Raw genomic sequence first — 18,108 nt, 5'->3', positions numbered from 1 at the left:
GCTTCTTGTGGTGTCTCCCAGATCATCTCAGGATTACTAGCTAAGATTCTGATGTCATCATGACCCAGTCATTAAAGACACAATAGTTTTACCAGAATAAGAAAACTGTTGGTTGTTTAGAGTCAATTCTCTGAAAATATAAGGCATTTATTTTTAGTCTATTTTAATTAACCTGTCCCTAAGAGAGGATCCTATAGGCCAAAAAACAAAACAGACAAAACAATATGGAGTATCCAAGAGTTTGATTCAGAAGGGATCCATGAAACACAACTTCTCAGATCAATGTCACCAGTTATGTAACTGGATTCTTCAAATCACATATGAATTCCTCATTAGAGAGTCATATGTGTAGGTCAATATTTTGTATGGTTGTTTTTTGTTCTCTCGAAATTTATTTAAAGAAACTATTTCATGTATTTCTATCTCTATTATTTTCAAACTCACAAAGATCATCTGATATTCACAGAGAGTTCTTTTCATAGGCCTCCCCAGGTCAACACAATATCACTTCACATCGAGTTCTCTTCCCCCTTGGTAGGACTTACCAGGACAAACCCGCCGACACCATGTATCTCTACCCCACCACACACACACACAAACACACACACACACACACACACACACACACACACACACACACACACCAGGTTTATCATGAAAGGGAGTCTTAGACAATCTCAGTAGGTTTCCTTTCTTATTTCAAATTTCAATCTGTCCTAACAACTTCTTTTAAAAAAAATTTTATTGGGGGCGGCTAGGTGGCGCAATGGATAGAGCACCGGCCCTGGCGTCAGGAGTCCCTGAGTTCAAATCCAGCCCCAGATGCTTAATAATTGCCTAGCTGTGTGGCCTTGGGCAAGCAACTTAACCCCATTGCCTTGCAAAAAAAAAACCTAAAAAAAATATTTTATTTATAAGGCAATGGGGTTAAGTGACTTGCCCAAGGTCACACAGCTAGGCAATTCAGGTCCTCCTGCCTCCAGGGCCAGTGCTCTATCCACTGCACCCCCTAGCTGCCCCTTTCCTAACAACTTCTGAATATTTTACCACAATTGAAAGTATTTCATTATTTTAAAAAAGTAAAAGAAATCATACCTTTTAATGTGCTGATAACAAAACAAGATTCATCTTGGAAATTCTGCACCATCTAAAGAAAAAAAATTTCAAAAACATTTTCTATCAGCAACCTAGACATGTAGGACAAAACCCCAGTGAGATAGCTAACTTTCCATTTTGTAGGACTGATCATGCACAAAAAACTTAGTTATCTGCTCTGTAGAAGAACAAATCATGATTCCCTAGAAAGGATATAGAAAAGGAAAACAAAAAATGGAGATCTCCATGATTATTATTTTCAGGTTTTTGCTAGGCAAATGGGGTTAAGTAGCTTGCCCAAGGCCACACAGCTAGGTAATTATTAAGCGTCTGAGGCTGGGTTTGAACTCAGGTACTCCTGACTCCAGGGCTGGTTCTCTATCCACTGCACCACTTAGCGGCCCCTTCCATGATTATGTTTTGAGGGAGATAGAAAGTAGCCAAAGTCCTGGACTTGTTATCAAGAAGACCTGAATTCAAATTCTATCTAAAGCTAATGGCAAACCTAAACCCAGGGAGAGAAAATGCTGCAACAATAAAATGGTAGTCACTTTAAAAAAGATTTGGTTCTCTGGTGCTTCAATTTAAAGACTGAGTTGAACAAATATGATCCATTTTCATCAGGGCCACAGTCTGCCCAAAGAAAGAATTTGAGTATATCCACAAAAATCCCTCTGTCTGCTTTTTGCTATCACAGTAGCTTTAATTCACCAGCACCAACAGTGGATATTAAGTGAATATCCTGGCAGATTCCAATGATGCCATTTATAAAACCCAGCCTAGAGGGAAAGAAATAATGAGTTCAGGGCTTTGTCAGAGACTTTCTTCCAACTCCTGCTTCTCCAAAGGTGACATATGTAGAGCTGAGGTAAATGGCAAGCTTGCCCAAGGTCTGAGACTTACCATGGAATAATGAACAATGAAACAAATCCCATCTCCCATCATCTTCTTCAGGTTGTCTTCTAAAGTATGGCTCATGGTCTACTTTGTAACCCCTGGGCAACCTCTATGTCCACTTTTGCTGTCAGACCTATTTGGCTCAAGTACTATTTATATACCAACCAGTTCCAATTCTTTCCTTCCACATAATGTAATATTCATTCATTCATCTAACAAAATATTATACACCAATGATATGTAATGCATTTTGTCAAGCACTCTTAAATAAATAAAAACAACTAAGATCCAATTCTGTGCTTATAATGTCTTCTTTTTGGTGGAGAAGATAGGTGAAGTAATTTCAGGGGTGTGGAGAAATCTGGGAACAATTGTCCTACCTATTTAGATTTGGTTTTAACTTAGAATTCTAAGGAGACACTGGAGACACTAGAGACACTAAGGTTAAATGACTTCTGATGAACTAAAGTAGCTTTGGCAAGTCAGGTAACCTCCTAGCTCTCCAGGCAATTTTCTAATAATGTAAGCGGCAGAGAAAGCTCTGACCTTCACTGGAAAAGAGAATTTCCTAATCCAAGACCTCTTTAACCAATGAAATAATAGTCTAGTATCTATGCTTCAACAAGAAAAATATTAAAACTATGGTCTCTATGGAACAAGATGATGTGAAAAAAAGGTTAAGTCCTCAATAACATGCCCTCTGCTAAGATGCATTGGGGTTTCGGGTGATTGTTTCTGTAATAAAAAGTTCAACCAATTTCGACCTTGGGCCTTCTCTATTCCATCAGTCTTTTCTTACCCAGAAGATCAGATAGTGAACTGGGTAACCAAGGAACACATTTGGGAAAAGAAATTACATCTAAACTAAAGAATCTTACAATCTTACCATATAGGTGATAACATTATATATCAGCTAACAAAAGGGGAGGGATGCGCATGGCAGATATCAGTGCACAGGAAGAAGAGTGCATTCACCATTTATTTGAATAAACTCAGAATTTGAATGTTGATTCCATGCTTAGCTACTGGGCAACTTTACTGTCTTTCTCCAAGCGTCATGGCCCAATCTTTAAAATGGCAAAATGGTAAAATGGCAGTCTACTTTAAATTTAAAACTAACTTTTTAAAAGGTCACAAAGCTCTCTGAATAAAAATACAACAACCCAAGAATGTGAATGATAATTTGGGCTTGATCATTCCCCAGGATCCCCTCCCCCAGCTCCACACACACACATATGCCCACTTCAGATGCCTAATGATGCATGAAGTATGTTTATTCTGTTCCTCTTGTTTGCTCCATCTATTACTTTGGCTGTCCTGCTGCTTGGCCATGAAAGCCCCCAAATAAAGTCATATATATTGTTAATCAGTAACTTAAGTATTTCATTTAGTCCCCTTACTCCCAAAGAAGCCAAGGTAATTCCCCACCAGGGCCACCTCAAAGCATTTTGAAATGATTAGAGTTGAGAGTTTCTAATTTAATCAGGGCAAAAAGGCAAGAAGCCTTTGCAGAATAAACACTGCCTGCTTAAATCCAGGACACATTTGACTTCTGCTTTGTTCCATTGCTTTAACCAGCTAAGTCTAAGCTTTGAATAAGATGTTATAAAATGAATTTCATTCTAGGACTGTGGTCTGCAAAATTCCAGGGGTCTGGGTGTTAGGTTTTTTTTTTTGTTTTTGGTCTCAATAAATGGTCAAATAACAGGGCTAATTCTCCCCAACTTGTTTCATCTCCAGATCCATGCAAACTTTCTTAGTTTAAAATTATCCTGTGTTTCCAAGATCTTTGTAAGAACACAGCCATTTCTTCAACCATCTAATGTGAGGTCTCCTTTCTTTTTGTCCCAGGTAGACAGCACCAAGTATGAAAGTTAGCTAAACTGGTTTAATGGAGAGAATGTTGATTTGGATTCAAGAAGATTTGCAGTTGAACCCTCCCTTAGACACTAACTAGTTGTGTGACTTTCTAATACTACAATATAAATGCTGGTTATAAAACTTTCCTAAAAAATAAATCTTTGATGAAGATGGCACAAATTTTATTATTTCCATATTGCACATAGGTCTGAGGGTCAGAACAATTAAGTGACTTGACTAGGGTGACACACAGCCTAACAAATATTAGAAATAGAAACTAAACTCAAGTCCCAACTTGAGGACTATTGTTTTTGTTACTCTACCTCATTGCCTCTAGGTTGAATTATCTATCTTAATCCCAATTAAAACTGGGAACCCAGCTCCATTGTTTGCTTTACAATGGCTCAACCTTGGACTACTAAAAGGACCGTGTTATTATAGTGTATGACCTTCTAGGTTCTTCTCTGTTCACCAAATTCCTACTTACCCTTCAAGGCCCAGTATTTTTAAATTGGTCTCCTCAATGAAACTTGCACTGACTATTCCTCTAGTTAGAACATAATCTCTTCTTAAACTCGGATAGATAGCACTTAATGGCAATACCATTCATTTTCACACTTCATCTTCCACAGCCTTTTTATTTTAAATTGGATTTTTCCCATGTGAGATGCAGTGTGGTAGAATGGAAAGAGAGTGGCCAGTTATTCAGGATCTCTGTACTTTTCTGTACTAGCCATATGGACCCAAGCAAGTCATTTAAGGTTTCACGCCCTGCCTACTTCACAAATCATTGATTTTGAAGGAAAGGATTATGAGTAGATAGGGGTGTTGAAAACTCTATGTGAAATGGAAATAAACCTTCAGTCTCCAAGTTTGGAAGGCCAACCTTTCTCCCTAAACAACCAAGTCTCTGAAAGATCACTCTATATGGAAATAATTTATCATTTCTAAAAGGAAAAAAGTAGGCTATAGTTATATCTATACCCTGCATTTACCTCCCCCCCACATACACCTTTATTTCAAGCAACTTTGTCCACATCTCACCACAGTCCAAAAGGTCACCCCAACTGAACTCTGATACCTGGTGTCAGACAGTCCTTACCTCATTGCTCACCACCACATGGATTCCTGTTGGTCCCTGCCTGTAGACTCTGTTAATATGCTGAGGGGAAATGCTGTAGAGGTTTGCAATCTTCTCAATTAGCTCCAAAGTGGTCAGTTCTTCCAAAAAGATAGCATGATACACTAAAGAGAAGAAACAGGAATATATTTTTAGCTAGTTTCTTTGAAAAATTTACTCTCTAAAGAATAAACTACATCTAATTAATTGCCTAAGTTAACAGAAGGATACATGGAAAAATAGTTTCTTGCCTTTCTGTTTTAAAGAATGGAGCAACATCAGGAGAACCATTTATAACAAATAATACTAACAAAAATAACACTATAAATTTTTTTTATTTAACTTAAAATTCTAAATTTAAATCTTAATAATACCAAGCTAGGTAATGACCAATCACAAATATAGGGGACTGATGATGAAAACAAGTTGCCCACTTCCTGACTGAGGAATTAAGACTTTAAAACTGCAGAAAGAGGTATACATTTTCAGACATGGCAGATGTGTGTAATTTTACTTTGATCATGCTTATTCATTACAAAGGTTCTGTTTTTCTTTTTCATTGGAGAGGGGTGGAGAGGGAAAGCAAGAATATTGTCAAGTAATAAAAATAAAAAGTCAATGAGACATTTAAAAGAAAATCCACTGAAGAAAAGAGAAGTAAATTCAGAGAGAAAGATACACAAACAGGACAGCTTTGAAATAAATAGAATGAATTCATATTAATCTATCTATTCATATATACAATAGAGATTCATAGTTCCATATACAATCATTTTGTTTTCTGGTCTCTCTGCTCATGGGGAGAGTGGTGAGTACAAAATAAAAATTGTTAATGTTTTCCAAACCACATTATCACACACACCAAAGAATGATTCTCTAAATTATATATTGTATTAGAATATATGAGTATATTAGTAGAAATAATATTCCTAGACTCCAGGGCATAATATGCAAGAGTCACTGTCCCCATCCTCTGTTGCAAATTAGCAAGAGTACTTTAGGAGAAAGTAGAAGGGGACATAAATTCAACATTCTGACTTTGCCCCACCATGCTTCCAGATCACTTTGAATTGTTTAATTTAATGGATAATTAGGAAGTCCAAGGGTGGGAAGAAAGGAGGGTCAAAGAAATCATAAGACAAATAACTTTGGATGGCCAAACAAAGTACTGGAAAGAGTTCAGCTTTCCTGCTCCATTCTTATACTCCTCCCCTACAATGCAAACAACACTCAAGCAAGTACTCTAGGTAACAAAAGATAAGAGTTGTATGGTTTATTACAGAAGTTGTAATCAAATTTTAAAAAGCACTTACTCTAGGTCATTCAAGGGGATGTGAAAGAAAGTTGCTTAGTTAATACTGAATCCTTCTTTCATGTTAAAGAGCATTTTGAACTTTCCAAGAGAGCCAGGCACAGTAAACTGAGGATTAAATTTAAGACTCGGTAGTATGAATCCCCTACTTCTTAACAGCTCTGTGTGTGACTCTAAACTAGTAACCTAACCATTCAGTCAGTTTTTCTCATTTGCAAAATGGTAACAATGATAGTACCTGCCTTAATAGGACTGCTGTGATAATCAATGGAAATAATATATGTAAAGAACTTTGCAAATTTTAAAACATGATACAAATATTAATTAATAATAATGTAAGGGACAATGCTATCTCTCTCATAATTTACACTGTTACAAAAAATGTTAAAAGAAAGGCTTCTTGGAAAAAGGCAAAAAATAGGTTTGCTATATATTAAAAAGAGAGCATCAATAAAACATTTTTAAATACAAAAAATTATAATTAGATAAAACATATTCTAAAAAGGCAAATTATTTCCCTGTCCACCACTCAGTAAGAATTTGTGTATGACCGTTCTTTAATATGATAATCAGTTACCCTTTTTTGGGAGACTAAATTTCCCTATTTCACCCAGTCCCATTGCTGATTGACAGGAAAGCTTTAAGCTTTAACCTGCTTTGTTTCACTTTTCCTTAGTAAATTGGCAGCCCCCTTTTCCCTGAGGCTCATCATACTGGTGGGTGCCAGAATTGTCTTTAGCCCAACTACTATACAAAGCTTCCAGACTTCATGGATCTGCCAGAATCAGCCTCCTACAGAGATTACAGACACATACTATTCTATCCTACAAGTGGTTACTTTTTATCTTATATTATGTATAGAAGATTCTTCTCAGTACCACCTTTTAGATTCTAACAAATTAAATTAGAAAAAAATAACTTAAAAAAAGGTTATTGAATTTAAAAAAATATTTTCTGATTATATATGAACTATTTTGAAATTTTTAACACTAAACATTTCTGGTGGATGTTTTGCCACTCTGAAGATCCAGGGGTGAAAGGCCAGCTAACCTCCAGAACTGCAGAAATAGTTGTATTATATTAACTGACTAAGGGCTATAAAGTTACTTGAATGTCAAACATATATTTCAACAAGGAAGGCATGTAAGCTGGAGAAAACAACTGGCTTTCCAATATTTAACTACTCTTTAAACTGTGGTAATCTAAGGCTTCTATGCATGTCTGTTTTAGCTGCAAGATCCCTGTATTTATCAGGACTACCTGTCTGGACTACCTACTGGCCAGTGAAATTGGTGGAAGAAAAAGAAAATCCATTTTCTAGGCACCTTGCTCAACATCAATGACTATAGGAGCTCAAAAAAGCTTATCAAGCATAAACATTGGGACAAAAAATGTACCAGAACCTTAGAGCCAGATCCATATGATTACCTCATAGGTGAAGCTATGTGATAATGTATCCTTTGGCACATTTCTGAAACTCACTACACCCCCATCCAAATTTCATAAATGTGGTCCAAAAGAATGTGTTTTAATTTTCATTCCACTTTACAATAAAGGGAGACTTATAAATGTTCCATTGTACCTCTTTAAGGATTAGCAATCTTATTTCTGTCCCTTTTTCTTGCAGCTAATTGCAACTAATCAATTGTTATTTCCAAGTCAAAGGCAAATAATTCATCATTGAAAGGGTGCAAAAATGAGGTCTCTAACTGAAAAGGGTCATTTTAGGGATTCTATTGGTTAGGATAGGAGCTGAGTATTATAGATTGCTAATATTTCTTAAGAAGTTAAAACATTATTTGCATGAACTGATGTTGAGCGAGATGAGTAGAACCAGAAAAACATTGTATACCCTAACAGCAACATGGGGGTGATGATCAATCTTAATGACTTGCTCATTCCCTCAGTACAACAATCAGGCACAATTTTGGGATATCTGTGAAGGAGAATACCATCTGTATCCAGAGAAAGAATTGTAGAGTTTGAACAAAGACCAAAGACTATTACCTTTAATTTTAAAAAACTTTATCTTATTATGTAATTTTGCTCTCTTATACTTTACTTTTTTTCCTTAAGGATATGATTTCTCTCACATTACATTCAACTTAGATCAATGTATTCCATGGAAACAATGTAAAGACTAACAATCTGTCTTTGGGGAGGGTGAGAAGCAAGATTAGGGGGAAAATTGTAAAACTCAAAATAAATAAAATCTATCAAAAAAAATTAAACCATTAAAAACCCCAGAATCTGAAAGGATACTACGTTCACTTTTTAAATACTTCTCTTATGTTTTTCCTTCCTATTCCATGGTTTTCTTTTTTTTAACCTAAGTCCCAATTCCTTATATACAAAATGACTATATGTAAATATACTAAAGTTGTACATGTACAACTTTTACCAGACTTTGCTGCCAAAGAGATGGGGATGGGAAAGAAGGTAGTAGAAAAATGTATAACTTACAAATATGCAAGTGGCTGAATGTTGAAAAACTTCTATAACATTTAATTGAAAAATAAAATATCATTAAAAGGTTAAACCATTGTGACATGTGTCCCTAAGATCCCCTACAAACCTACAACTAACTTCTGATTATCCTTGCCATTATTGTTAAAGAAAAGTGAAGCTCCCTTAAAATTCACAACTTCTTGTCAAATTCAAGGGAGATGATTATGAATTTAGGCAACAGAAAGGCAGTATCCATAATTTATGGCCATGTTCCTTGGAATATAGCAATTAAGTATCCTTTTTTCATGAGCTTTTTATAAGTTTTTACATTGACTAGGACATTTTATAAGCTTCTTCATTGATTAGGTAATAAACTACATATTCTTCATATAATACAGTTGAAATGAGTACTAGTTTAAGACTCAGGAGAAGAGCCAGGGTTGATGCTTAAACTTTACAGGTCACAATAACTTCTAAGGTGCTAGATTTTCCTCACTATAAAAAGGTAGACATCTCTTAAGGGCCACTCTGGTTTTAACACTCTAAAAGCACATGAAACTCTATTTAGCAAGATTTCTCATCACATAAAATTTAAGTATTAAAGAAGGAAAATAGTCAAAAACCTCCTGAAATGACTCTTTTGTCCCAGTAATAGATTTCCTTCTTCAGAAGACCATACCAAAGAATAATTCTCTGCCTGTGCTTATTTATCTCATTATTCCAGCTACACTTGCCACACAGCTTACCAATTGCCCCTTGTCTAAAGAGATAAGGATGATGAATGAGAATCTCTATTCATACAGATTAGTCCCTCCTGATCAACTCACCACACAAATTGCTGTCACCACCTTCTCTTTTCTGCTGAAGATGAGACCTGTTCTGCTCCAATTCCTGGCAGACATAGATGGTCATCTTTGGCCTTACATTTCTAGCAGCAAATAAGGCAAAAAAAATCCAGTAACAAGTGTAGGTTCTCATATGGAATGATAGTGGATTAATTTAGTTCTCTATTACTACAGAGAGCAGAACAAGAACAAAAAGACTAAAAGTGTCCTGGGGAGAATTGAGAGAGGAAAGAAAACAACAACTCTGGATTTAAAGTTCCTAAAGGAAGTTGAATAACTTCTATCTTTGAAGAATTAGCAATAGGAGATAGATACTTTCCAGAACAGTTTAATGGCTCTGCTTAAAAAAACAAATAACCCAAACAATCTTGCTGTATATCCCAGGAATGGGTCAACTGTCCAGTTTTCTAATTGTCAAAAAATACATCTATAGATATAAATCCTAAACTGGAGCTGAAAGACAACTTTAAAGTGGAAATAGGGAGGAACCAAAGAGTTTCTTAAGAACTAGTAATTCAATAATGTATATTTGTCTTCTAAGTCACCAGTCCATAAAGCTATTCTGGAGTGAAAGAGGAGCCCAGAGACAATGACAGTTGATAAATAATGTTTGAGAAACTGGGTTAAAAAATAGTTTGAAAAACTAGTCTCAGAAGAGCAAAAAAGGTGACAAAGGCTTAAGTCAAATCTGGAGCCAAAAATTATCAATATAAGAATCAATTTTGCCCTGGGACTTTTTAGTTCCAGCCCAACCAGATTCCTCAGTTTGTATATAGTCTCAGTGTATATGGTTTTGGTTACACCAATGATAAAAGCTCCAGAAATCTTCAAAAGGCATTGCAACTTCTCATTGCTCTTGATGTGTTAGTTTGAAATAATCACACACCTGCCTTTGATGGCATTGAAGAGCCGGATCCCATCAGCAGGGCCACAGATTTGAACAAAATCTTCTTTGGACATTTTTAGTAAGTCAGCACCTAGACATCAAAGAACAGGCACCCCACAAGTTAGAGAAAACAAAAATCATGAAAGAGTCATAAATCAAATTAGTCAAACTAATTTTTCTTTAATACCATGGAAAGTAACTGAAATGCAACCAAAAAAGTTAGCCTTAAAAGTTTGGCTTTTAAATTTGGGAAGGGATTTTCTATTCTGAGGTTAGAGAATCTCCTTCTCTGTAGATCTTTATTATTGACCAAGCACCTGACACACACAAGGGACCAGGCTAGGAAAGTAGTTTGTGGAATACAAAAAAAAAAAAAAAACATGGCACAGTCCTTTTTTCTTCAGACTGCCCACAGTCTAACTGAAAAGACAAGATGCTTAAAATTCTCCAGACACACCAGAGGTTTTAAGCACTTAAATAGAATTCTTCTAATGCAAACTCCCCATACTGCAATGAAATTCTCTTATAATTCAAGGATTTGCTGAACACAGTGTCTGGTCCAAACTAACTGACATGACATACATAAAATACAATTAAGAAACATTACACAGAAATTAACTACTTTCTAAATGTTTTCTTTACCACCAAGACTTTATTTAGAATCTTTGAAATAGGAGGGGGGAAAAAGTCCTGAGAAGGGGAAAAGTCTAGAAGGCAATGTGGAAAAAATAATTTCAGTATATTCAAAAGTAGCCAAGATAACACCATAAGATATATCCTCTGGATTAATCCATTCAAAACAGGATACTGTTTTTTGAAAGGTGGTAATATAGAGTTCCAGAAGAATACCAAGAAACAGTTTATTATTCCTCCTTTATTAATACGTTAAGTATCATTTACCCAAGAACTCATCTAAATTTTCCTCAATCTTAAAATATTTTCAGCCATTATTATTTGTGGGGATGATGATTTTCCATGTTTAGTAAGCACTATATACAATGGTAGTTTTTTTTTATTTTTTTAATCTGTTAGGCAATTAACCCCTTTCTAACTTTGAGGTACCTTCAAGGTCTCTTGAACACTAAGAGATAAGAAATTTGAAATGGAATCTTTCTTCTATTATTACTACTGCTTGTCTATATTATTATGCCCCTATGAAATAAACTATGTGAATTCAGAGAAATATGTATAATAAAGAATGAAATAAGCATAACCAGAAAAACAACATATGCAATGACTACAACAATGTAAACTTAGAGAACAACAAATCAATGATACTTAAAATATCCATCTTATTTCCAGGGAACAAGCACAACTCCTTACAGGAGGTCATATTTCTGGGTTATCTCAAAGCCCTTTCAAGTGCTGTTCTTGAGTAGTAGCAAGACTTCCTAGAAGTCTTTAAGGAAATATTGGTCAAATACCTGTCAAATAGGGTGCAATTAAGAGTTCTTTTTGGGGTAAGAATGAGATAAGGCCACTGAGACCTCTTCTGACTCTGAAATGCTGTGTTTTATACCAAAGTATGTAATGCATTCTATAAATAAAGAAATAATCTACATACAAGGACATAGGGAGTCATTTAACTCACCAGAGAAACTTGAGAAGAGTCTACAGAACGGAGAAAACCTATTACGGTAAAGCCACTGCTGGGCATCTTGAATAGAAGCAGAAGGAAGGAGGTGCTACATTGCAAAAAGAATAAGAGGCCTTGAAATGAACTGTTCATCAGTGTCCTAAAAGAGAAAAGCAGCACATTAAAATGATCTCAAATACTTACATCATTGCTGATAGGCAGAGGCTCCATTTGGTGAGTTGGAGAACTGTTGCTAAAAAATTTGCATGAGATTAGGAGAAAAAAAGCATTAGGGCAAATCCTCACAGTACAGCAAGCTAGTTATCTATTGTGCTTTTCTAAGAATTAAGATATATCTTTCCTAACAGGCAGGTAGAAACCTTGATTACAGTGTTGCTTTTCAGTAGGGCTTAATTTAAACAAAAATGCAAACAAAATATTTTTCTCATTCAACTGAATTCTTTTTTCTTTTATTTGGGGATGGGGGTGTAGGGGAAAAATGCAGTCAGAGAAAATTCATTTTAAAGTATGAACTGTCAAAATCCCTTCAATATTTGGCAGAAGGTCCAGGTAAATTAAGTCCCTCCCAGGGCCAGGTAATCACAAGTTGCAGATAATAGAGGCACTTGGATTCTAGCTTTCTTTGGGTATTAATTGCATGGGGCTACAAAACTTCTTCCATAAATGCCCACAGGCATACAAGAAAAATGACATGTAAATTGAATTTTAGACTATTTAATTCTATGTCAACATGACAGGAGAGGTTAAAATCTTCAGCTAATATGAAATTCTCTTCCATTGCAAATAATTATTCCCTCGTTTATTCCTCTGTATGAAGAATCTTATGGATCATGTTTTTTTTTTAAGGAACATTCATATTCAGCAATGGCTTATAGTAAAACTGAGAGGTATATCTTCCAATGTCAAGAAAAAGAAGGAAAGTTTGCCAGATGAAGAAAATAAGGAAAATTGTGAGCATCCTTAAGAAATTCTTTGTCTCAATGTTAAATGGTCAGTCTTCCTCTTGAAAAGACCAAGTTTGTGGTCAAAACAGTTTTTATAGTAGAAAATCACTGTTTTCCTTCTTAATACAACCACAACAAAGATCATACAGATTTTTTACATTTTAGAGTTCACATTTTAGAGACACAAATAGTTATCTGGGCACATTTATTTCTTTCACTGTAGCTTTCTCTATAAGCGCCAACCTATCACAATACTGAAATGAATCGAGAGGCAGACAAATTATTCTCATGTAGCTTCATAGTTTCAAGCAACCAAGAAATCAGAAAATTGAACCTTAGCCCAAATCCTAGAATAGCAATTCTTCATTAAGGGTAACATATCTCCAAAGACCAGGAAAATACATCCATGAATAGGAATGTTCAGCAAACTAATAGGCATTTTTAGAGATGAATGGATATTTTATAGGTGAGAAAACTAAAAAAGGTTGATCCACTTCCCTAAAGTCACATGGCTAGAACCACAGTAACCCAGTGTCAGATGGAGAACTAGAACTCAGATCCTCTAACTTCTAGTACACTACTCTCTTTCTAGTTCTTAGCACACTGTCTCCAATATCTAATCTCAGGGACAGCAAAAGTCTTAAGAATTCAAAGCCATTATAAGTAGAGATTGGGGTCATTTTACCCCAGACTTTAATTAGAAACTGCCAAATATATACATAACACAAATGATACAAGACAATCAAAGACTAGCAGTCTATCTGTCATCCTAAAGTATACTTGGGCTATGTGTTTCTTAATGTTTCAGATCTCCCTCATGATGCTGAAAATAGGCTCTAAAAATTAAAAAGCAATATACACTAGTCTTTTATTATCAATTAAATAAGAGTAGTACAATACACTTGACTCAACATTTCTTAAACCCATCTCAATGCTCTCATACTTGGGCTACAGAAGAGATAAAGGAAGATGAAGAAATAAACCTACAATATCTTTCCACATAATCCCAAAGGAAGAAATTTCCAGACGTACCCATCTCCCAGGCTGAAGCTGTTTGGAGAGCTGTTGTAACTCGGTGATGGGACATTGTTTACTTGGTATGGAATATCTGGCCATGGAGAACACTGTCAGAACAGAGCAAAGAATGGCAGTGATCCAATTGTATTTTGGGGCCACTGAAAACATAGATTTGGTGCCAATACTGTATTTTCTCCTTTTTTTCAAGGGAACATTCAAAACCAAACATGAATGGTGTTCTTTTCTCTACCGCCCCCTTCCCAAGTAATGATAGCAGAGAAGGTGCTGAGTAGTTTACCTTACAGATTAAGCGTAAATCTCAGATTAAGTATGAAATACAAACCAAATACAAAAGATATTTTTGCTGATTGGGATTACCTTTTTCCTCTAGGTAGTCCCACCAGGGTGTTTCATATCAGTCTTACTGTGTTATAAGAAAGGTAGCAAGAAATCTGTCACTTCCATATGCATGACCAAAAAAGTGAACTCAAATTACAAGTGAATGGTATAGAAATGGAATCCAGAAAACAACCACCCTCAATTCAAATTCACATATATTTTTAAAATATATGTGGTTGCTTAAGAACATAACTCTCCCCTGAAAGAGCATATGAACTTATTGAAGTAATATTAATAGACACAAGAGTCTCCTAAACCCAAGAGAAAGTATACGTTTGTCCTATTAGGAGGACAAAAATAATGTAGTTCTGGTATCCGTTTCTTTCCTTTCTTGTAACAGTGTTTCCTTGTAGAGGCAATTCATAGCACTTTTTAGGATTTACTCTTACCCTCTAAACTACAGTCAGTAAATATTTAACTCCACAATCAATGCAATTTGATGGTGCCTAATTTTACAACTTGCAAAGGCAAGAGAAAGTCTAATGAGTAGTCATGACTATACTTTCCTTCATGTTAGTGTTTCACAATAGTACTTCCTAGCTCAATTACTGGCAAGGTAAGGATTCCACACAAAACAAATGAAAATTGGTATTGGACTTACTCAAGATATAGAACTTGCTTACTGTATCTATTAACTGACCTGAATGACTAATAGTACTTAATGACTACAACTAATTGGACTCTTAGCATAGGTTACCCCATACTGTTAGTTGTCTTGGTATCTCCATGTCTTGACCCTCCTCCACTAAATTATAAACTCCCCGAGGACAGAAGTCATGTCTTACATCAGCAGTATCAGTGAGCACAGTACCGACTACAACATAGATACTGATTTTCAGTTTGACTTATTGTGACCCTATTTGGGGTTTTCTTGGCAGAAATACTGAAGTGGCTTGTTATTTCCTTCTCCAGTTCATTTTACAGATGAGAAAACTGAAGCAAACAGGGTTAAGTGACTTGCCCAGGATCTTACATCTAACAAGTATATGAGAGGTTATATTTGAACTCATGAAAATGAGTTTTCTTGGCTTCTGACACAGTAGTCTATATGTTATGACAATTAGTTGCCCATACACAACATAAATAGCTACTCAATAAAGGTATGTTGATCATATACCATCACTGTGTCATATGTTACCAAAAAAATACCTGACCCTACTAGAGCAGTTTTTTTCTCCCTGGTTCTTTTACTCAGACCCAGAACACTCTCTTCCTTCATATCTACTTATTCAAATCTCTCCTGTCCTAGAAGGAAAATGGAGTTGAAGCCCTAACTCCTCTTCAAATCCTTCCCTGAAAACTCCAGCTCTGTTGATCAGTTGATCTGACTCTTCAATTATAAATACTACATGGAAAATCCTAGAATCTTTAGAAATTTTTTTAATTTAATTTAATTTTTTAGATTTTTGCAAGGCAATGGGTTTAAATGACTTGCCCAAGGTCACACAGCTAGGTAATTAGTAAGTGTCTGAGGCCAGATATGAACTCAGGTCTTCCTAGCTGCCCCAATCTTTAGGAATTAAAAGGCAATCTTAGAAATTATCTTGCTCAACCATACAAATTTTGCTACACCATCCCATCAGTATTTCTTATTCTCTGGTTTTCTAGTAATTCCATATCACCCACTCAAAATTTGGAGGGGATTCTGTGGGTAGGGACTTTCATGTTTCTTCTACAATATTTAGCACAATGGTAATTACTCAAAAAATGTCTATTAATTGACCAGGACTGGAAACAAGGATGGATGTAAATGAGAAAATCTAAAGGAAGAGAATATTAGATGACTATGATTCATGAAGGTAAAAGCTAGTGGTGAAAACTCCAAAGATAAAAAAAATTCCTAATTCTAAAGAGTGGTAGGGTAGGGTAATTTAAGATACAAAGTGAATCCTAGTCACCAAACACTGAGAAACCACCTTCTCCTAAGGTTATTTATAAATGTTTAAGACCCCATGGAGAAGAACAAGCCAGCATTTAACATTAATGTGTGGTTTTTTTTTGGGGGGGGGGCATTATAAAAGGGTATTTTCACAAGATTCTAAAATCAACTAAGACTCCACAGTTTTGCCCCAAAGAAATTCAGGAAGGATTGACAGTTTCCTAACCTCAGTGAGGATTGTAGTCTCATAAGATGGCTGGTACTTCTCCTTCTCCTGTGCAGTTCTCTTCTCCATTTTCTCTCTATCTGTCTTCTGTTTCCGATCTGCTCCCTTTGGCTGCAAATATAGAGCAAAAAAAGGCTTGTTTTGCTAAGATGAGCAAAGAATAGCTAAATGATATTCAGATGATTTCCTTGAGCTACCAACCACATGTCTTCCAATCTCCCTTATTCATAGGCATTTCCCATTTCAATTGGAAATTCCAAAGATCCTAACATGGTCAATTAGAGAGAGACACTTGGAAAGCAACCCTACAAATGATCACCTTTGGAATAATAATTCTAACTAGTAACGTTGTTATTTAATTCTCCAAGGAGAATGAAATCTGATTGAAAGTGTGTAGGTAGCTATTGCTCAATTTTTATTTTTGGTTTGCAAGCATATAATAGGGGGGAAAAAATCCCCCCCTCCAAGAAAACACATTAGGACCAGGCACATTTGTGAAGAAATTCTTTCCTTCTGTACTCCACTAACACTTGCTCAGTTATTAGTGAAATTTTCACTGACTTGTGACAATGACCAGTATTGCTGGCTTGTACTCTTACTGGACTTCATGTGTTTATGTCTGCTTATCTCTCTCCAAATAGATTCTTTGTAGATAAGAACTATGTCCTTCTACTTTTCTAAATTTCCAAAGCACCCAATATAGAATTCAGGGATCAAGAGATCCATGTTGAAAGAGTAAATAAATGAATAAATGAAGCAGTCCTCAGATAATTCACTTTGAACTCAACTTTTTTACCTAGCTTAGTAAAGGGAAGCTGAAAGGAATTTCATTACTGGGAATTCAAGTTAGAATTTCTATTCTGAATGTCTTGCCTAAATCCCTAGGATTCATCTAGACCTTTGGAGAAGCATCACTGTTCGGTCTCAGTTGAGCCTATACTTCTCCTTGGGCATTTTTTGAAAACAGTTTAGGAAATTCTAAGATCCTGTCTAATTCCAATAGAAAAAGAACTTGACTTAGCATCAAACACTTGGGTTCTAGTCCTAGGTCCATTACTTGACATCTTTGTGCTTGAAGGCAGATCATTTAATCTCTCTTGACTTTGTTCCCTTTTTGTAAAATGAGAGGGTGCCAAGGTACCTCCCAGCTCAAAAATATGGTTCCTGGAATCATTGAACACTCAGAACATGGGAGTTTCATGAACATGTCTTTGTTTTATTTTGACTTCCTAACCTTTTTTTCCCCCCACTCTCTTTTGCCAACCTAAATTTAGAGAATACAGTAGTGATTGTGAGATGGTCAAGGGAAAAACAGTTGATATGTATATATAAGATAACCAGGGTCAGAGATGGAACTAATTTGACATCTACATAATTAGATGACTAGACTCAATCCCTAAAACATCTACCCTGGTTCATATAAGCAAGTTTATAGATTTAAAAAAAAGGGCTGGGAAACACTGCTTAGAAGTTCTCTTAATAAATCACTGCTATTACCAAAAAGAGATCTAATAGTTGTGAAGTACTACAGGAATGGAAAATGGGCAGTCACTTCCTTTGACTGCCTCTTTCAATTTTTTATT

The 18,108-nt window shown here is 35.6% G+C and overlaps 1 protein-coding gene across 2 annotated transcripts in view; it reads right to left on the bottom strand.

Moving 5' to 3' along the window:
• TFCP2L1 (transcription factor CP2 like 1) overlaps positions 1-18,108 on the bottom strand; it is a 57,609-nt gene that overhangs the window by 8,103 nt on the left and 31,398 nt on the right. For both annotated transcript variants that reach the window (XM_074214970.1, XM_074214971.1), the window contains 8 exons: positions 16,526-16,636; positions 14,037-14,128; positions 12,244-12,292; positions 12,055-12,148; positions 10,464-10,554; positions 9,560-9,660; positions 4,955-5,097; positions 1,096-1,147 (listed from right to left, as the gene is read on the bottom strand). In XM_074214970.1, coding sequence (XP_074071071.1) covers positions 1,096-1,147; positions 4,955-5,097; positions 9,560-9,660; positions 10,464-10,554; positions 12,055-12,148; positions 12,244-12,292; positions 14,037-14,128; positions 16,526-16,636 — 733 coding nt within the window. The remainder of the gene's footprint in view (positions 1-1,095; positions 1,148-4,954; positions 5,098-9,559; positions 9,661-10,463; positions 10,555-12,054; positions 12,149-12,243; positions 12,293-14,036; positions 14,129-16,525; positions 16,637-18,108) is intronic.

Source organism: Macrotis lagotis, chromosome 1, assembly GCF_037893015.1.
Source record: "Macrotis lagotis isolate mMagLag1 chromosome 1, bilby.v1.9.chrom.fasta, whole genome shotgun sequence".
Taxonomy (NCBI): domain Eukaryota; kingdom Metazoa; phylum Chordata; class Mammalia; order Peramelemorphia; family Peramelidae; genus Macrotis; species Macrotis lagotis.
The sequence above is the reverse complement of the archived record's forward strand: the minus strand, read 5'-3'. Positions and strand labels throughout refer to the sequence as shown.